This window comes from Spermophilus citellus (genome assembly GCF_964194105.1).
Source record: "Spermophilus citellus genome assembly, chromosome: 8".
NCBI lineage: Eukaryota > Metazoa > Chordata > Mammalia > Rodentia > Sciuridae > Spermophilus > Spermophilus citellus.
This window is the reverse complement of record NC_138189.1, coordinates 12,993,758-13,016,423: the sequence shown is the minus strand read 5'-3', so window position 1 is coordinate 13,016,423 and position 22,666 is coordinate 12,993,758. Positions and strand designations below refer to the sequence as shown.

Sequence of the window (22,666 nt, the reverse complement as noted above, 5' to 3'; positions counted from 1 at the left end):
CAACTTTGTATTCCTGGCAACTAATCAGTGCCCAGAAGTGTTTGAAAGACCCACTGCAGCTCTTTGGCCCCTGGTTGCTGTACAGCAATGGTTTGTACTGTTATCTCCTGTTCCACATAATATAAACAGCCCGGAAATCAAATTGCCACTTTGAGAAATATTGCCTGTGTGTTCAGTTTTATATTTATGTAATTCTGTTTGTTATTTGTTTTAGCCTAGTCTTCCAAAAACTCAGTAAATACCGGTGGAAATTTTTTATATAATTGTGATATAGTTGCTGTGATACGGTAGATTAGCTGTCTTATTGCTTACTTGAAAATGTGGGGCACTAGGAGAAAACATTTTTGTAGACATCTGGAATTTTATAGTACAATTCATTTACAAAATGAGTAGTATCAGTATAGGTTACCTACTTTTATTTTGATTGAATTATTTTTAGGTATTGTATCTGGTCAGTTTTATGTGTTAACTTTATTACGTTCCGTTGTAATTGATATCTTCCATTCTACTGAGACCCAAGGTATCTTTAAGGGTCCTTTTCTCTTCTGCCAAGTGTTTTTAAGTTAAGAGAGTAATACAGTGGTGATGTGTATAAAAATTTTCTCCTCAGAGTCCCAGAGTTGAAAGTATATATATGAAAGATGACTGTACCAACCACTAATCTTCAATCAGAAGAATTAATTATCTTTGTAGAACATGATTTTAAGGATGGAAAACTCCAAAATGTGTGTGTTCTAGTGTTTTATCATTATTATCGCTAAGGAGAGTGTAGGAATCGGGGTTCTCTAGAGGAAAAGAATCAACAGGCAGTATAATTATAAAAAGGGGACTTATTAGGTTGGCTTACGTGACCAGAAACTGGATAGTCCACAGTGGCCATATTCAGGCTGCAGAGCTGGAAAAACCAGTAGCTGCACAGTCCAAGAGGCTGAAGCTCCAGAACAAGAGGGATCAACGGTGCTAGTTGAGACCAAAGGCTTCTGGGGAAATCACTGGCAGAGTCTGCTTTGGAAGAGTGAAGAAGCGAGAGTCCAACATCCTCAGATGATCCATCGCAGCAGCAAGAAGAATGGAAGCTTGCATCTGTGCTGTTTCCTTGGTCTTCCAACTTGTATTCATTCCATCCAGGTCATCATCTTATTGGATAGTGCTGTCCATGCTCAGGGAGTGTCTCCATTTCAGTTGGCTATCCCACATGCCAATCATTCCTAGACACAACATCATTGACACACCCATAAGCCTCTTAATCCTTGGCATTTCTTAAACCAGTCAAGTTGACAATTCAAATTAACCATTACAGAAAGTTTGCTTTAAAATTTTAAAATTTTAATTATTTATTATTTTAGTATAGTTTTACATTGACTTAAATATTTTTAATACAAGTACTGCTAATTAATTATAGTTGCACCAGTTTTTCCATTGAGCTTGTGAATGAACAAAGGAAAAATTTAAAGTATCAAGAACTTAACCTCTGCATGACATTTCTTCAGCTTTCCTTTCTTGCCTGGGAACCCAGATTATAACTTGTGACCCTAGCCTTTTGCTTCTCACAGTTTGATCTCTTTGTTTATATGGCTATGTATTTGTGTGTGTGTGTGTGTGTGTGTGTGTGTGTGTGTGTGTGTATGTATGCAGGTTTACACGTTATGCTCCTTAAGAAATTAGTTTATTATACAAAGGGCAAAATGTTCTAAGGAAATAAATTCCTGTATTTTATATTTTGAAGAGGAGGATGATGATGATGATGATGATGATGATGATGGTGATGATTTGCACTACTGAGGATTGAATCCACAGCCTCCTGCATGATCCTGCACAGGTGCTCTACCACTTAGCTGTACTCCCAACCCTATAGATTATTACTTCTTTGTATTATAAATAACACATATGCATTTTTAAAAATGCAGATAAACTAGAAAGAAGTTACACAAATCCTACTATCCAAGGAAAACCTCTGTTACCATTTTAGTATAAATATATATACACAATGTATATATTTTTGTGCCTCTTGTGTGTGTTCACTAGTATATCATTTGGATATATAAAATTCTGGATCATAATGTTTGGTGACTGAATGGGATTTCATTGTGTAAATTTTATAATTAATTGATTTAATAAAATGTCTGTAATCTCATTTCACTTATTCTTTTAATTGAAATGTGTTTTGTACTTTACATATCTTTTTTTTGTTCTTTGTTGGGGGGAGGGAGAGCTATGAATTGGTTAAACTTTGGGTTTCAGGCAGTCTTTTTCACAGGTATGCACATATTTACTTCACTGCCATTTTAAAAAAAATTTAGTGTCGATGGACCTTTATTTTATTCAATTATTTAAATGTTGTGCTGAGAATTGAACCCATTGCCTTACACATGAGGCAAGCGCTCTACCACTGAGCCACAACCCCAGCCCCAAACTCTGCCCTTTTTAATGCCAAGTATTCAACTTTTTTGTTTCTTCAGGTGCCTTACGTAAATTCTTTCTCCCTTTTCTTGAATTAAAAGAAGTTTGTAATCATAGTTTGATGACCAAAGAGTGAGATGTTAATTACAGTAAAATCTACAAGCGTGCAAGGACAAAGCCAGGCTTTTTTTTTAAAAAATATTGTTTTAGATGTTGATGAATCTTTTATATGTGGTGCTGAGAATCAAATTCAGTGCCTCACACATTCTAGGCAAGTGCTCTACCACTGAGCCACAACCCTAGCCCTATGCTTTCTTTTTGAGGGAAAATTAAATTAGTGTTATGAAAGTATAAAGCCTCTTCAGAAAGCATATAGGGGCTGGGGGTGGATCCTGCCAGCTGGCTCAGCCGACGATATGAGCCGGGTTCAAAGGAGCTGGCTGCATCATTAAACTAAGAAAACGGCGAAGAAATCATGCAAAACACAGACATGAGTTTCTAAGATCGAGGATAGGGTGGCTCTGAACTTAAGGGTCAGCTTCCATGCCAGACAGTGCTGGAAAGAGAGTGTGCACCCGGAATCTCTTTATTTTATGGTGGGGGGGCACACAAAGGAGCTTTGATAGAATGTTTTTCCCCCAATAGGGCCAGGGGATAGGGTTTCAAAAGATGGAGTCTTGCTTTGTGCTGTCTTGTGGTCAGCAGATTGTTTGACATCTTGGCAAGTCACACCCATCTCAGTTGCTATGTGGGATCACAGGCAGAGCTAGAGGAAAGGTGCACTTAACATTGCACAGCCCAATCAGCATGCAGTGCCAGACCAATCCTCCCATACAGTTCAGATGTGCATAACTCACGCACACGGCCCGTGGATGGCTGGAGACTGGTGGAACTCAGTGGTAGAGTGTTTGCCTTGCATGCATGAGGTCCTAGTTTCAACCCAGTACACAAAACAAACTAAAAAAGCAAGCATGTAGAAACTCTTATTACAGATACCTCCAAACATCTAAACATCTCTAAGACAGCTTGGCTTCTAATTCTCTTCTAAATAAAGGTGCTTCATTTGTTGTTACCATTATTAAAAATGGTTTGCTAGATTCACTAAAAGACGGGCATTTCTCACTAAACAAAATCTGTATGCAGAAATGAAGTGAACTAATATATGCTTTTAGATATATCATTAGAGATCTGAGCTGTTACTACTGTTAGCAACACAGGAGCCAAATAAATTGGGTAGCAAAAAATTTTTGTATATTCCTATAAATTACTTTTAATTATGAGATTAAATGCATAGTTTTAGGATACATATAGATTAAACAGACTTTTAGTTTCAAATCTCTTTAGAAAAACATTCCAAATTTAATCCTTCTACATTAAAAATCAACTTTGGCACACTGTGTTTTGAAGTTGAAGACATTTATATCGTACATACTATTCTTTTGAGAAGTTTACATTTTAATTCTTGAATTCAGTTCACAACCACCTCCAGATTAAATGGTCTTTGAAAGAGGTTTTTGATTTCTGCTAGTTGTGAATTTGTTGGAAACAAAGCAGAAGTTCTAGTTTTCTCTCTTTGGTTTGTCTCATGACTCACCCTTTTGAAGAAAGCATAACCGTTTTCTCATTTGTGGACTGAGGTCTCGGAAGAAACTTTGAATGTCATAAACTTTACATATTTATTATTTCCAGAAGAGTTGCACTTTATATCCTCTTTCATGCTTTTTTTTTTTTTTTTTTTTTTTTTGGAAGGAGAGTTATTTGTGCTTATCTTTCTCCATCTGCCTTAAATGCACTTCTGCCACATAGGACTTTTTAAATTTTTTAAAAAATTTTTATTCTAATTTGTTATATATGACAGCAGGATGCATTACAATTCATATTATACATTAGAGCACAATTTTTCATATCTCTGGTTGTATACAAAGTAGAGTCACACCATTCGTATCTTCATACATGTTCTTAGGCTAACAATGTTCATCTCATTTCACTATCTTTCCTACCCTCATTCCCTCACCCTTCCCTCCCTCCCCTTTGCTCTATCTAGAGTTTGTCTAATCCTCCCATGCCCCCCCACAAACCCCATTATGAATCAGCATCCTTATATCAGAAAACATTCCACACTTGTTTTTTTGGGATTTGCTAATTTAACTTATAGGTTGGTTCCACAGTTTGTTTGTTTGTTTATTTATTTATTTATTTAATTTATTTATTTTTTTAAAGAGAGAGTGAGAGAGGGGAGAGAGAGAGAGAGAGTTTTTTTTATTTTTTAGTTATCGGCGGACACAACATCTTTGTTGGTATGTGGTGCTGAGGATCAAACCCGGGTCGCGCACACGCCAGGCGAGCGCGCTACCGCTTGAGCCACATCCCCAGCCCCCAGTTTATCTATTTATTGTGAGTTGTGCTGCTACAAATATTGATGTGGCTGTGTCCTTGTAGTATGCTGTTTTTAAGTCCTTTGGTATAGACTGAGTAGTGGGATAGCTGGGTCAAATGGTGGTTCCATTTCCAAGAAATTTCCATACTGCTTTCCATTATTGGCTGCACCAATTTGCAGTCCCACCAGCAATGTATGAGTGTGCCTTTTCCTCCCACATCCTCGCCAACACTTATTGTTTCTATTCTTAATAGCTGCCATTCTGACTGGAGGAGATGAAATCTTAAGAGTAGTTTTGATTTGTATTTCTCTAGTTGCTAGAGATGTTGAACATTTTTCATATATTTGTTGATTGATTGTATATCATCTTCTGAGAAGTGTCTCTTCAGTTCCTTGGCCCATTTATTGCTAATGAAGAGAAGGAGGGAGAAAACTCAAATTACTAACATACATGATGAAAAAGGAAATATCACAGCAGACACTACAGAAATACAGAAGATAATTAGAAATTATTTTGAAAACTTGTGCTCTAATAAAATAGAAAATATTGAAGGCATTGACAAATTTGTAGAGTCTTATGATTTGCCCAAATTGAATCAGGATGATATACACGATTTAAACAGATCAGTTTCAAGTAATGAAATAGAAGATGCCATCAGAAGCCTACCAACCAAGAAAAACTCAGGACCAGATGGATACACATCTGAATTCTATAAGACCTTTAATGAGAACTAATACCTGTACTCTTCAAATTATTTCATAAAGTAGAAAAAGAGGGATCATTTCCAAAATCATTCTAAGAGGCCAGTATCACCCTGATTCCAAAACCAGGCAAAGAACATCAAAGAAAGAAAACTTCAGACCACATAGGACTTGTAAAGCAAAAATTTGTTCTTATTTTCTGCCATGCTTAATCCTTTCTGAAGTCTTACTTAAGACTAGTTTATTCTCTTGGGGAAGGGGCTGCCAGTAGTTTTCAATTGTGAATTAATGATTGTATTATATAACTAAAATCGGAGATTTAATACTGTTTTATTGTTAGCTATATAAATTATATCAGCTTTAATCACATATGTAGCTATGGGTGCATACTTATATGAGGTAAAGACTTAATGTAATTATCATAGTGTTTGTAGTACCACAATTAGAGAACCATGCTTAAATATTCAGCAATAGGATATTATAATTATAAATTATAATACTTTGATGGACTGAACTTACCTGTTCAAAGTTATTTAGAAGTACATTTGAACATGGTAAATATTTGTGATAAATAAGCCTAACTATATAATATGATTCCAATTTTTTTCTAGTTGTTGATAGACCTTTATTTTATTTATTTATACTCGGTGCTGAGAATTGAACCCAGTGTCTCACACATGCCAGGCAAGTGCACTACTGCTGAGCCACAAACCCAACCCCTATGATTTCAACTTTAAATTAATATATTTAGAGCAGTTTTACATTTATAAATATAATTGAGCAGAAAGTACAGAGATCCCATATATAGCTCCTATATTAATATCTTTTGTTGAGCCAATATTGATACCTTATCATTACCAAAAGTCCAAAATCTACATTAGGCTCATTTTTTGTGTGTTGTACAGCTGTGAGTTTTTCCAGTATACAGTATCATATGTCCACCATTATGGTATGATATCCAGTGGTATGACAACTCTAAAAATCTCTTGTATTATACTGTTCATTCCTTCCCTTTCTCTCTCAGCCTGAGCAAAACAGTGGATCTTTTTACTGTCTCTAAAGCTTTAACTTTTCTATAATGTCATACATTTGGGATGATAAAGTATATTGCTTTCCCAGATTTGCTTCTTTTACTTAGTAGTGTGTATTTAAGGGTCTCTGTCTTTTTGTGGCTCAGTAGCAGTTTTCTCTTCATTGCTGAATAATACTTGCCTTATGCGTATATACCACAGTCTGCTTATCCATTCTCCTGTTTACAGATATTTGGTCACTTTCAAGTGTTGGTAATTATTAATAAAAGCTTCTCTTAAATGTTCATATATAAGTTATTTTTGTTTTAATTAGTTATACAAGACAGTAGAATGCATTTATGTACTTTGATATATCATACATAGATGGGATATAATTTCATTTTTCTGAGTATACATGTTGCAGAATCATATTGGTCATGTCGTCACATATATACATACAGTAATAATGTCTGTTTCATTCTACTTTCTTCCCATCACTTCTCTCTACCTAATCTAAGGTAACATTGTTCTTCCTGCCTTATTGTGTATTAGTATCTGCATAGTAGAGAAAACATTCAGCCTTTGGTTTTGTGGGATTGGCTTATTTCACTTAGCATGATATTTCCCAACTCCAGCCATTTACTGGCAAATGCCATAATTTTACTGTTCTTTAAAGCTGAGTAATATTCCATTGAGTATATATACCACATTTTCTTTATCCATTTATCTATTGAGGGACACCTAGGTTGGTTCCATAGTTTAGCTACTGTGAATTGAGCTGAAGTAAAAATTGACATGGCTGCATCACTATTGTACGCTGATTTAAAGTCCTTTGGCATAGCTGGGTTAAATGGTGGTTCCATTCCCAGTTTTCTGAGGAATCTCCATACTGCTTTCCATAGTGCTTTCACCAATTTGCAGAGGTATAGTAACAAAAATGGCATGATATTGGCACCAAAATAGACTTGTCAACCAATGGTACAGAATAGAGGATACAGAGAAAAACCCACATAAATATGGTTACCTCATACCAGACAAGGGTGCCAAAAACATTCACTGGAGAAAAGATAGCCTGTTCAATAAATGGTACTGGTAAAACTGGAAATTCATATGTAGCAAAATGAAATTAAATCTCGGTCTCTCACCCTGCACAAAAATCAGCTCAAAGTGGATCAAAGACTTAGGCACTAGAACAGAGACCCTGCTCCTAATAGAAGAAAAAAGAGGCCCAACTCTTCACCTTGTTGGCCTAGGATCTGACTTCCTTAACAAGATTCCTAAAGCACAAGAAGTAGAATCAAGAATTAATAAATGGGATGGATCCCAACTAAAAAGCTTCTTCTTACCAGAGGAAACAATAATGTGAAGAGAGAGCCTACAGATTGGGAGAAAATCTTTACCACATGTACCTCCGATAAAGCATTAATCTCTAGGCTATATAAAGAACTCAAAAAACTTAAAACCAAAAAATCAAATAACCCAATCAATAAATGGACTAAGGAACTGAACAGACACTTCACAGAAGAAAAAATACAATTGATCAACAAATATATGAAAAGTATTCAACATCTCTAGCAAATAGAGAAATGCAAATCAAAACTAAGATTTCATCTCACTATAGTCAGATGGCAATTATGAAGAATACAGGCAACAAGTATTTTATGAGAGACAAAAATTTTTAACTCATTTTTGGTAAATTCCTAGGAGCATCATTGTAAGATTGTAGAGAGACCATGTTTAGGTTTGTTAGAAACTGCCAGAGTATCTTGAAAAACAGCTGTGTCATTTAAATTCCCACCAGCAGTGAATGAAGTTTCCTATTGTTCCACATCTCCACTAGCATTTGACATTGTCATTGATTTGAATTTTAACTTAACCTGTATAATAGGGATGTAGTAGTATGTTGTTGTCTTATTTTATAACGCCCTATTGATCTCTTTAGTATTAAGTTTTTTTTCTACATACATATTTGCCATCTGTATATCTTCTTGGGTGAGATGTAATGATGGAATTTTCCACAGGTAATGATGGAATCATAGAAAAGTAAGGTAATAATTCCTCTGCTTTTTGTTTTACGGAAGAGATTATAGGGAAACATCTGGGCTGGTGCTTCTGGTTTAGAAAGTATTTAATTATTGACTTAATTACTTTAATAGATGAGGGTCTTTTGAGTTTTTCTGTTTATACTTTTGGTAACTTATACCTGTTGAGGAATTAGGCCATTTCACCTAAAATTTATTAAATTTGTAAGAGATTTTATGAATTATTCACAATTTTTCTTTATTTTAAACCTGCAGAATCAGTAGAGATGGATCATTTTTTTCTGATATTAAAAATTTTGAGTTTTTCCCTAATATATCTAGCTAGAGAGTTATAAATTTCTTTTCAAAGAACCAGGTGATCCTAATTTTTTAAAAAGCCTAGAATATAAACTGAGTAGAAATATAGTAAATGTCATAGAGAGTTATCAATTTCTTTTCAAAGAACCAGGTGATCCTAATTTTTTAAAAAGCCTAGAATATAAACTGAGTGGAAATATAGTAAATGTCAATTATTTCTGCATGATGGTATTGAAATTTTTCTTTTTTCTTTTGTACTTTTCAATATAGTATCTTGTTTCATAATGAAAAATTATTTTTAATAGTGCTATCCACTGTTTAGCCTTTTCCATAAAATCATATTTACCCCCAGTGTTTGATAATATTCATGAAAAGTCTAGCTCACATCCCTCACCTCCCTCGACTTTTAATTGGACTTTCCCCTTGGGAAGTCTAAATTTATATCCTATGAATGAATAGTAATGAAAAAAATTTCAAATTTTTAAAAAGTAAGATTGTTTAGAAGAAAATGAAAGTAACATATTTTGGACTTAGGTGTTTTAATATTTACTACAGCTGTAATATTATTCTCATTTTGCAAATATGTATAAGTTTTACTTGTCTGAGGTCATATCTAACATTTAGAAAAGCTCTTGTTTCAGTACCGAGTTTCTCTCATTTTAGTCTGTTAACTTTCTGTAGATTAGATAATATGATTGGAGATGGACTATTAATTGATTTGAGGCATACCCAGTTACAAGGAAAGATGGAAAGATTGATCTTTGTCCGTCATTTACCGTCATTCCTTTTTTATAAAGTACATTGTTTAATATCTTTTGAGCTTATGCCTACATGTATTAATATTTCAAAATGGAAGTTAACTTATATTAGAAATATCTGATTTACTGTCAGTCTCTGAGATATAATTAATATGTATTTTATTTTTAATGACATGAGAAGATAGTCTTAGGAGAGGAACAATCTGGTCTATAGTTGATTTTTCAAATCTACTTTCCCATATAGAAAAAATGTATCTCATCACCATTTATTTGGGCTGAAAATAAAAAATTACTATCAAAGAGTAATTATTAAATATTTGTAAGTAATCCTGTAAATTTTTGAATTTTGCAAATTTTAATGGCTTTTATTTAGTCAATTGATTATTCAGTGCCACTTTATTTAACTGTGTAGGTATTTGTTTTAATTAGTGTTACCTTGAAGTAGTCCTATTTAAAAAAAAAAAAACTAAAAATAAATGATGTATTCTCTGCATGTTTTTTCCTTCAATTGACAATTGTCTTAAAGTCGTTAAAGACTAGCCTTTGTGTGATGTTTTATACTTGATAATATTTTCATACTTTTCTTCAATTGATTTACAAATGAGTTAGGTGATTTTACACATTTTCTCATTTTACACACAAGGCAATTAAAACAAAATACTTTTGTGGTTTAAAAAGGTCACAACTATTTACAAAAGTGTTTTCATCCCAGATTTTCAGAGACTTCAAATCTAGCTATCTTTTTTTATTATATTATCCTGGGCCATAACCATTTCCTACCCCTTCCACATTTATGTTAATATTAGTATTTGTTGACCACTGTGGAAATTAAAGGGAGAGATTACTACTCTATACTACTTCCAACCTATTATCTTCTATTTCTGTATTTGGATTGGTGTTGGGGACAGGGTCATAGGGGCTGATTCTTACTAGTATTTATTCATTATCATTCTCAAAAAAGTAATCTATTTCTCTATACTTTATTCAGTATCATAGTGTATCAAAACAATGAGAAGTTTCTGTAGCATATCAAGGTTTTTCAGATTAGTTGCTATGTAACTGCCTCAGACAATAAAAATTTTGTTGAATTTATTTGGGGAAAAAATGGAGGGCTAGTCTGCTGCAAGGTTAATTTTGAAAATTAGTGTCTCTACTAAATATAGTTAGAGTGGTATTATATTTTCATCAAATTTCTTGAGTATAAAATATCTTTGTTTTTCATAAACTTTTAATGTATTTCAACCAGCGGTTCAACCATTGGATTATAAGGAGTAGCCTTCTGAAAAAACACATTTTGTATTGAATAATATGCCTTATTTGTTTAACTGCTTTTTTTTACTGTCTTATAATAAAGTCTTCAAAAATATCACAGATATCTGATGTGATTTTTGAGCTGTGGCTTGGTACTTGTTTTTTTAGGCATCATTTCATTGTCTCAAATCTGTAAACTTTGACTTTCTTCTATTTCTCTATTGTATGTTGCACAAAATCTATTCCTTTCTTCCCCAGTCTCCATTTTTGTTCTGGTTTCTTTCTTAGGGAAAATAAAAGTAAAAAAAAAAAATTAAATAGTTGTACACAATACTTTTATTTTCTTTATTTTCATGTGGTGCTGAGGATCGAGCCCAGGGCCTTGAATGTGCTAGGCAAGCACTCTACTGCTGAGCCACAACCCCAGCCCAATAAAAGTAAAATTAATGAACAGTGATAAATTGAGTCTTTGAAAATGATCCGTGATACTTAAAACCCTATTGTATGAGCCAGCATGGTGGCTCACCTCTGTAATCTCAGCAACTTGGGAGGCTAAGGCAGGAAGATCAGAAGTTCAAAGCTAGCCTCAGCAAATTATGGAGGCACTTAGCGACTCAGTGAGACTTTGTTTGTAATTAAAATATAAAGAAAGGCTGGGGATGTGGCTCAGTGGTTAAGCTCCCCTGGGTTGAATCCCTGGTACCCATCCCCCAAAAAAAACCCTATTGTAGGAAATTTGTTAATTTATGACACAACTCACTGTTCTTGCTATTTTGTTTTTAAAGAGTGTAAAATTGGGGCTGGGGTTGTGATTTGTGGTAGAGCACTTTCCTAGCACATGCAAGGCCTTTGGGTTCAAACCTTAGCAAAAAGATGAATAAATAAAATAAAGGTATTGTGTACAACTACAACTAAAAAATAAATATTAAAAAAATAGAGTGTAAAATTATTCTCTTTCTGGCCTCTGATTATTTCTTTCTAGATATCATAGTTCAATTTTGAAGTTAGGCCTTCTCCCTTAAGTATTACTAGTTAGGTTTTTATGTTTCTTGTTTGTTTTTAAATTTTTCTTGTCTTTTTTTCTTGCCATTGCTGTGGAGAGTGGTAATTTTATTGATTTTAATAAGGTTAATGTATTTTAATGAATATTTTTCCTCTTTTAAAGACTGTGAACCAGAAGAGCTGACTGACTGGTCTATGGATGAAAAATGCTCATTTTGTAACCTACAGAGAGAAGCAGTCAGTGTAAGTTATAGTGCCATAAATTATTTGTAAATTAATTGCACAATTATAACATGCTTCTTTTTCTTTTAACTTAATTTCTTCTGAAAAATTGTTACGTGGTAAAAGTTATAAAACAATTTTACTAAATGAAAAGAATATTTTAAAGTCTTATGTTGAAAGTCCAATATTTAGTTTAGCTTTGCAGGTGAAAAATCCTAGAAAATTTATCTTTGACTTATTTCACATTTTTTCCCTTATTATTCTCTGACCCATGAAATTCACTTCAGGTCATTTTGTTAGTTAGGTATAGAAGGATAAGCATGAAAGCCTAGTTGGGTCTGAGGCCACCCTATAGTCACCCTACAGGATAATTTTTTTAGGAATCAATAGTTAGAGGATGATACGCTGCTACTATCTTTTAGCCTTTCACTCACTTCTGAAGTCTTTTGGCTGTCATAAATATTTCGTGGGTAAATGTTGAAATATGTCAGTGTCTGCTATATCCAGAACATAAACCATACAATCTACTTCTTCTTGGATGGTAGAAATCATGACTCCTATCTGTTTTTATGAGAAGGACTCAGAAGAAAATTTGTACTGACTTTGTTCAGATTAGTGGGTAAACATATCTGCTGTGTTGTTTTAAATAGAAAGAAAAAAAATCCCACCTCTTTGGATTAGCTTGCTGGTATGCCATATAGTTAATTTATTTAGTAACATTTTCTATTTTGTCTGCTCTCTCTTTTTTTTTTTTTTTTATTTAGTTTTGCTAAGGAATAGCTGTTTGGGCCCTCTATCAGATAAATTTCCTTTTTCCTAACTCGTGACCTGAATTTTTTAATGTTTTTTTTATATAAGTTAATATGCATAAATTAGAACAAATTAACATTTAGAGAAATTTTTTGCCATTTTTAATGGAATTCAATGTTTTAATAAAAGTAATTTAGTATGTTGTTTTTCTTGTAATCTTAGGATTGTATACCATCTCTTGATTCTTCACAGTCAACACCAACAGAGGAGCTATCATCTCAGGGCCAGTCCAACACTGATAAGATTGAATGCCAAGCAGAAAATTACCTAAATGCACTCTTTCGAAAGAAAGGTAATATTGGTATATTTTGTCATTTAAATTTGCAATAGAATTCTAAAATGTTTGAATTCTTCTCACAGTCATTTTTTATGTCAATTGCTGTTCTCTAAATCATTTCTTTACCCTTTTTCTTTCTATTTTTAGGGATAATAGGATTCTTAATCTTTCTTAGTGCTAATCTTATATTAAGCATTTCTTTCTGGTATTCTCACATCTCTTCCTGACTTTATCATACATTCTTCTCTGTTAGAGGAACCTTTTAAAAACACTTTTTTTATGCTTTTGGTTTTCCTTAGTTTGGATGTTCAATAAATTATACATATATTATATTGCAAGCTTATCCCTAATATATAACAGTTCAGTCATTTAACAGCTAGGTTGGAGTGTATTTGCTGGCATCCTATTTCAGTATTTATTTGTTAACTTGAATATGCTTACTTGACGTTAAAAATATATTGTTTTTTACTTGTTTGTTTAAACTGTTCAAACAAAATGAGTATTCTTTAGTTGTTCATGACTTGTCCCGCATATGTCGAGCAGTAAGTAGTTTTTATATTTTAGTTACTTGGGAAAATTAGAATCTTCCAGTTTTTGTTCTTGGCCATTCCCTTAGTAGAAGAATGTTTTTTAAATTTTGTTTTAAATCTTAATGTATAGAACTTTGGAATAAAGTTATGGTGTTTTTTTGGTGGGTGTGATTAATCCTGTCCCTCAGCTTCTAGAGATAAATACATAACTATCTTCTCAACCTGGAGTGTTGATTCTTTTTAATTTCTTGTTAGAATTAGATACCATTAGATATTTTCTATTAATTGATAACTTTCATGTTTTAATCAATAATGTTGAAAATAGTCTTCAACTTTGAGGGTCTTTTATAGTGTTATTGAGTTCCTTTATGTGTTGAAATATGAGATTCCTCTGATTAGAACAATCTTTAGTGTAACTCAAAGGCCTAAAGAATTGCATTGGTTTAAAACCTTTTTCTGTGTTACTGAAGTGCTTAAGTGTGGAGGAATTTGCATTATCATTAAAAAAGCAGATTCTTTTTTCAAAATATTCTATCTGAACCAATGTTAAAAATACTTTACATTCTTAAATTCTTTAAGAATTTTATAATATTAATTTAGAAAAAATTTTTTTCTGCCAATGTACTTATGAGACTTAGTAATCAGACTTACAGCACTAAGAGAACTGGAGGGAATATACACATTTGCACATATGCACACATAAATTTTATTAACCTTAGAATTTATTACTCATTGTCCTTTTCCTTGGAGTTTTTTGTAATGGTGGTAACTGGAATTAATAATAATAACCTTTAATTTTTGATAATATGGAGTTAGCCTGTGCTCCACTGCCCTATTAAGAGTAATCAGTAAAAACTTGGTACTATTTCAGCTGATTCAAGCATCTGGGTCTCCAAGAGGTCTTCTACCAATGGTTGGGTGAGTGTTCTTGGATATTTAGTGACCTCTCCATTTGGGTTTTCTTCAAGATCCTTTGAAAAATTGCAGAGTTTTTAAATTGAAGATTCTTATTAGTGTTTTTGCTTTACTTCAGGTCTTAAATTTGTTAATTCCTTCATTTGTAGTCCATCATCACTTTTCAGATTAAGTTAAAATGTAAGTTTTTCTGTTTACTGGGGGTTTTGTTCGTTTATTTATGGGAAGCACTCTACCACTGGGTCACATCCCCAGCCTTTTACTTGAGTTTTTGTTGTCCTCCCACTCCCTCACCCCACCCTCCGCCGCCACCAAATAGAATCATTTGAGAGTCCAATATGGTTTGTCCAGATTGGAGCTAGAGATAATATCTTTTAAATAAAATCTTAATTTTTAATGGTCTTATCTCCATTTACTGGTTTGTTGTTTGTATTTTGAATTCTACTCGTAAGTTTACTTTGAAATAAAAGGCAAGAGATATGTTTTTAAAGACAGAAAATACTTCTAGGTCTTTGGAATTGTGATAAATATTGATGAAGCATCTTGTTAATGAAACTTTGGTTTTTTGAAATTTTCCCAGATTCAGTCATTTTTAGTAGAAATTCTGGATATTGGTAGCATTTTATTACTGATTCTTGAAAATCCATTGTTTAGATTGAGGTACATCCCATGTTGATCCTCTCTTGCAAACCATATATCCTCTCTTGCAAACCATATATTTTTTGACTATCCTATTGAAGTTTGTTTATTGAGTTAGTTTTTTGGGTTTTGTTTTATTTTGGGGGGGGGGGTACCAGGGACTGAACCCAGGGGCACTTAACCACTGAGCCATATCTCTAGCCCTTTAAAAAAAATTTTATGTAGAGACAGTTGCTTAGGGCTTCACTAAGTTGCTGAGGCTGGCTTTGAATTTGCAATCCTGCTATCTCAGCCTCCCGAGGCACTGGGATTATAGGCACGAGCCACCACACCCAGCGTTTATTGAGTTTTCCAACTTGGGATGATGCTAATGATAAATATAAACTGTATTTGAGACTATTAATACCTGGAATAACAGTGATAATTGATATTATCAATTATGATTGAGTGCTTAGCCTTTTATATGCCTTACCTTATTCAATTCCAAAACAATAATAAGAGGTAGGTACTCTTACTATCATGTTAACAGGTAGGGACAATGAAGCTTAGTGAAATTAGATAGCATATCTTTTAGTTCTGTGTTATGAACATTTGAAGAAATGTCTGTACCTTTCAAGAAGAAATTAATGATATGAAAGCTGTTCTATGTGAAAAGCATCTCATTAAAAAAAAAAGTAGAAAAGAATGGGCTGATAAATGTAGTTCAGTGGAAGAGGGCTTGCTGGTATGTGCTAGGCACTGGGTTTGATCCCCAGGATTATGCAAAAGAAAAAAAAAAAGAGAGAGAGAACTTTCCATTCTCTGATGTTTAGTAGCCTAGGATTAGAATATGTTTTATTTGAATTATTATTTTTCTTTTATATGAACTACTATATATTATGTTTCTCCTTTTTAATGATTAGTTCTCTTAGTATTTAATAATACACAGATTATAGAAATGCCAGTGACATTAGACCTTCTTTGGGAATGGAGAAAGCTTTTTACCTCATCTAAATACATATCATACAGTCTCCTGTAATTAGAAGCTAGTAGAAAATGCTCTTAAAGTGTTAAACATAGAATAGGGGAAAAATGTCCTAGTCCAAAAGTGAACTTTTAACTAGTTTTATGTGTTCTTTACTTTAGAACTATTTCAAAATTGAATTCCTTCTAGAAATTAACTTTAAAGTAACTAGCATGCTAGAATAAAATGAAATCTCCATGATGATATGGATTTTATTTAGTTTATTCCAGAACCTCAGCATCTGGGACATTACCTGTCATATCCTAGATCCTTAGTAAATATTTCTTGAATGCATTAATTAGTACTAAGTTAAACTATATCCAGTTATTATTTATATCCAAGTAAATTATTTAGCATGTACATATAGTTTCTTTTCCTACATTGTAAATATTGCTGTGTGTAGTCTGAATGTCATTCAACATGTTTTGAAAGTGGGTAGACCTAGACCTATACATTCAAAATATCTGTCCAAAACTATCTACATGAAATATAAACTAAATTACTTTGCTTTTAGCTTCGTATTCTTGGATCACACCTGAAGTGTGCAAGTCACTGGCTTCCATTTAGGAAGATGTCTCTTTTATTTTTAAATTAAAGCTCTTGGACTTGACTAAATCGGACAAATAGTACGGGCATGGTACCTAAGTGCAACATATTGCTAAATATATAATAAAATGAAGCTCTTCTTGATCCATTTTTTTTTCCCTGCTCTTCTTTTATTTATTCCCATAAATGTAACAGTCATATAACAACTATTCTGGTATGGTGGGGTTTTTTGTTTTTCTTGTTTTTCCTAAAGATGATATTGTTGGATTTGATGAAGTTATTTGAAAAATTATTTGATAGCTCTTATTAATCCCCTTAAATTAAATGATAGCCAGGTTTTATATATAAAGTTTCCCATACTTTTTTGGAACACAGGCCATTTTCCATTCAAACTCTTAATGTTTAAGCTTTATACTAAAGTATGAAATAAATACTAATTTAATTCACTAACCAAATGGACTATGACTGATGATAGTGTTGAGTTTCTTAGAGTGTTAATCTTTTAGATTGCTTTTCACTTAATGCAGCTATCTTTTAAGTGATACGTTTTTTAAATTTAAGAATATATTTTAACATTATAAGGTAATCAGATTCAAAAGTCAATATACAAAACCAACAGGTTTTTTTTTTAACTTTAGCAATGATGAACTACAAAACAAAATAAAAGGATATTATAATTCATAATAGCAACAAAATATATTTTTATGTAGAAATAGGAAACATGCAAGATTTTCATGAAAGTGTATTTAAAAACTTGTATACATGAAATTCTGTTCTATATTTTTAAATAGGAAGATTCAGCATTATAGACATTGACAAGTTGGTTCTCAAATACATGTGAAAAAAACAGCAGTGATTAGCAAGTTAATTTTTTTAAAAAGTAATAAATGAGACTTGATTTGCTAATTATCAGAACATAATATAAAGCAATTAAACAGTATGTTTTGACATAGACATTACTTTGGAACACATTACTCAGAAAAGATAGAAGGACAACCCAAAAACATATTGAAATATAGCTTAAAATAAAGGGGGCATATAAATTTAGTAAAAGTATTCTAGACTTTTCAACAGACTGCATTATGTCAGTTGTCTAGCCTTCTAGGGAAAAAAAATTAAACTCACAGTTGACATCATAAGCAGAAATGACACATCAGAGAACTTAGAAATTAACTGTTAAGAACAAGTTGGATATGGTGATGCACATCTGTAATTCCAGCTATTTAGGAAGCTGAGACAGGGCAATCACAAGTTTGCGGCCTCAACAACTTAGTAAGACCCTGTCTCAAAAGTGAGAGACACTGGGAATATAGAGCTCAGTTGTAGAGTGTTTGTGTAGCATGCAGAGACTTGTGTTCAATCCCCAGTGAAGAAAACACCCCCCCCCCCACACACACACACAAAGAAAAATCCTATACAATTTATTAAAGTATTTGGAGAAAATATAAAAATAATTTTTAACTCTAGGGGCAAGGAATGCTTTCTTAAATCATACACAAAATTCATAAATAAGTGATAGTATTTTGGTAGAATTCATTCAGTACTTAAAATTTGTGGCACCATTGTTATCATATTATGAATTTTCCTTTTATGGATATTCCTTTTAGAACTCTCCGGGAACTGTATGTTAATGCCATAAATAACTCGTGTATCAGAATGAGCTGCATTTAGTCTTGAAAAGATTTTTCATCATGTTTTACGATATCCCTATAGGGATATTAATCAAATTCTAAAAATATACTAAAAATTAGAATTGGATTTAAGATGTTTTGTATTTCTTATAAGATCACCCTTTGTCTGCAGGAATTAAAGAAAAACTTCCAGATATTTATTATCACCCAAATTCTTATGTTCCGTGGCCTTTTTTATTCATAATTTAACCCTGACCCTTAAGCTCTACAAGTACCCAAATCCATTCTTTTTATTTTCTGAAACTTGTGATCTTTTACAGATTTATTAATGTTTACTTTTTTGCTTTTGTTGAAACCTATATAATTGTGAAGGATGTTTTAATTTATAGCCTTCTCACTTGCTGGTCATTTTTAATTCCTTTTGTATATGTAACACAGGAGTGAAGAGACTGGCAGGCAGTCTTCAAATATTTGCATTGCTGCTTTTATTTTTCCTCCTCACTAAAAACCCTGACTCCTTCTATATTGCCATATTGTAGACCTCTACCTGCCCTTTTACTTTCTTCCTCCCATATATTATTTTCATCGTAGTTCAGGGTGACTTCAGATTCTGTATAGCTGTTACGTTCAGCTGTGTAGCTGTGGCCTCTCAGTTACTTGACCTCTTTATGTCCAATGATATCTTCCTTTATTCTACTCATGACTAACTTTTCTCATTATCATCCCTAGACCTTTACCATCTCCTGAATGTAATTTTACCCATTCTTTTTTTGGCTACCATTTTGTTTTCATACTCTGTGCTAGGATGTTTTTTACTCTATTGCAGCTTTAATCTGTTGACCATACCACTTTAAACTGTTCATTGTCTTCTCATTGCATTCTTTCTTTATTCAGTTCACCTTTTATGCTTAATGCCTATGGGTCATTTTTTCATGTTATGAAATAATGTATTTTTATATCTCTCCTTTTGTCATCTTTGTTTGCCTCTTTGAACCTTACCTGTTGTTATGTTTAGATGTGAGGTATCCCCAAAAGTTCATGTGTGAGACTATGCAAAAAAGTTTAGAGGTGAAATGTTTGGATTATGAGATCCATAACTTAACCAATGTATTAATCCACTAATAGGGATTAGCTGGGTGGTAACTGTAGGTAGGTAGGTTGTGGCTGGAGAAGGTTTGTCTTTTTGGGGTATGCCTTTGGGATATGTATTTTGTTCATGGTGAGGGGAATCTCTTTTTCTGCTCCTTGGTGCTTTGCTCCCAACTGCTTTCCTCCACCATACACTTTTGCCACAATGTTCTGCATCACATTGGACCTAGCATGACGGAGCTGGTCATCTGTGGACTGAGACCTCTGAAACCGTGAGCTCCCAAATAAAGTTTTCCTCCTTTAATTGTTCTTGTAAGGTCTTTTGGTCATGGCAGCAAAAAAATTGACTAAAACACCTGTGTTTATTTCCCATTTATTGCATACTTGAAGCACAACATTTGAACTTGACTAGTGTTAAATACCCAGTCATGTCTTGGTTTCCTGTCTTTACAGTACTTATTTTACACATCTCTGTTTATACCTCCAACAACTAAAAGTCGCCTTTCCTTTTTGTAGCACAATCACCTTTTATTATTTAACTAATTAATTTATTGTCTGTATTCTGTGTGATTTTTGTTCTTTGGCTAAGTGGTACATCTCTAGGACTTGGCATAAAGTAGGAGTTTAATAAATATTTGTTATTATCCATACATTTACTATCTCCATTTCTCTTTTCTGTCCTTCCTGATTAAACTTTCTTCCCTTTCATTCCATTAAAATTGTTTTATCAATTTCGTTGTATTTCCATCTTGTCCTTTTTAAAGAAAAACCAATTAGTATTTACCTTCTTCAGCATCATGTCAAAAAGTTAATCACTTTCCTTTTTTGGTTTCTTGGAAATTGTAATCCTTTTGATTCTTATTATTTTCCTTTCTTGTGAATTGCTCATTTCACATGCTTCTTGCTGGATTTCTTCTTGATCTCTAAATATTGAAAAGCCACAGGACTTGGTCCTCAACTGTCTTCTTTTCTTGATTTATCTTCACTCACTTGATGGACTCTTTCAGTTATATGGCTTTAATTGTCATGTGTGTGTGTGCTGATAATACCTAAATATTAGTCTAATCCTGACCTTTTCTCCAGTTTTACCCTCTGACAATCAGTTATATATCTAACTGCTTTTATTTCTTCTTAGAATATCTAATTACATCTCAGAATTACTTAGAACAGAATACTTGATTTTAATCTTTTCCCCTACTTCAGCCTTTCCTGTTTTAATAAAAGGTACCACTCTTGACTCGATTGACCAAGCTCCACAGCTAGGAAGGAGCTTTTCTTCATTTTCACTGTCTCTTATACCCTACATCCAAAAATCAAGTCTCTACCTTGAAATTTATCGTAAACCTGACCATGTCTCATTATTTCCTTTGCTACTACTCTACTCAAAGAACTGTTGTCACTTGCTTATATTTTCATCTTTGTTTCTACTTTTTCCTCTCCTCACCAATAATTTTTCTACCAAGAAAGCAAGATAATGTATCTAAAGCTTAAACCAGGCATTTTTTCCTCTGCCCAAAAGCAGCTGAGGAATTTGCATGTCACTTAGAATAAAATCTAATTATGCCTCTTCCTTGATCACATCTTTTGTTGTTTATTCTCTTGACCATTTACTGACTGCTTTTTCTCAGATGTGCTAGCCTTATCTTATATTAGGGTCTTCATGCTTGCTATTACTTTTACCTGGAATCTTATTTCTACCAGGGAACATTTTTCATTCTTTGACGTCATCAGACATTACTCCTGTCTTAACCATGCTCTGACTCAACATTCAAATAGAATTATTCATTTCACTAGCTCTCTTTTGCCTTATTTCACTTTACCATTTATTTTCAGTCACAGCCCCCTTTAAAATCTGTTTATCTGTTACTTTTATAGTATGAGAACCAATTGGGCAGAAATTTTGTCTGTTTCATTGTATTTTTAGTACCTAGAATAGTTTTAATTATACACCAAGTTAATATCAATATGTTAATTGAGCACATTTAAACTATTTGAAAAGGAAATGTTTAAAAATCAAAGAGGATTTTAGAGTCATGATTACCTATTCACAGTTTTTTAAAATCTTGACTTACAGCTATAGTACACTTGACCTTTACAAAAAAAAATTGTAGTGAGTCCTTCCTTGCAGTTGATGAGTGCTAATATTTGAACATGTTCTGAAGATCAGACGAAAATACTGAAAATATATTAGTATTATAAACTTCCTTCAGAAATGCTTAGTTGTTAAATTATTCTTTGAATGGTTTTACACAGCCCTAGTGTCCTTTTGAAGTAAATATTTTAAAAACTTTTGGAAAGAAATAGGCCCTTCATTTTTTTTATATATGTCTTTAGGAGTTGGTCTAAATAATTTCTTTGCATATTTTAATTAATTTGAGAAAGTATAATCTAGCAGGAGAGAGGGGAAATTGCTGGCCTTATTGTTAAGAGATGTAATTCTATTTTGAACCCTATTTTTTAAATTGCCACGTCCTTGGTTAATATTTCTTCCCTATGCTCTGTGATAACAGTAAAAATAACAAGTATCACACTATGTAGTTATATATATGCTATTCAGAATACTTTATATTCAAGTGGTAAGAAGCACCACTTTTATGTGGCAGTAACAGAAGAATCAATATGTGCTGTATGACTGGTTAGTATTAATGTACAAAATAATATTTCTCTATTTTCTTAAGAAACTAACTATGTCACCCACCTCTGTGCTCTTCTATAGAATATTACTAATTTAGTTTTTTCTCCAGGCATAACTTTTCTCTAAGCAAGACTGTATTTGCAGTTTTGTTTTTAAATGTGATAATTCTCTTTATGTCATGATCACACTCATTTGAAACGGCAAATGTTTTTATCTACATGATCTAAAATGTAAAGATTTGGTGAAGTCTTTTTGACTCTTTTATCTTTGTTTGGCTTACTTTGAGCATCAAGTTGAAAGATTTCCTTAATCAAACTTTTTATTGGGTTATGTTAAATGGTTCTTTAACATCTTTAATCTTGACTTCTTTAAATCCAACTTCCTTTAGCAAGATGTAAGAGCTTTAGCTTTATTGTCAACATTTTTTTTTTAACTCTTGGAAACATTGGTTATGTTCTGTCATACTCCATTTATTGTTTATTGTTACCCTTTTGTCCAGGCCTGGTTGTATTAGTCAGCTTTTTCACTGC

The 22,666-nt window shown here is 32.9% G+C and overlaps 1 protein-coding gene across 9 annotated transcripts in view; it reads left to right on the top strand.

Moving 5' to 3' along the window:
* LCORL (ligand dependent nuclear receptor corepressor like) overlaps positions 1-22,666 on the top strand; it is a 161,333-nt gene that overhangs the window by 28,702 nt on the left and 109,965 nt on the right. For 6 of the 9 annotated variants that reach the window (XM_081303262.1, XM_081303258.1, XM_081303257.1 and 3 more), the window contains exons 3-4: positions 12,003-12,082; positions 13,034-13,163. In XM_081303262.1, coding sequence (XP_081159388.1) covers positions 12,003-12,082; positions 13,034-13,163 — 210 coding nt within the window. Of the gene's footprint in view, positions 1-12,002; positions 12,083-13,033; positions 13,164-14,549; positions 14,597-22,666 lie in introns of those variants that run through there. The other 3 variants (XM_081303263.1, XM_081303264.1, XM_081303260.1) reach the window with 2 other exon arrangements.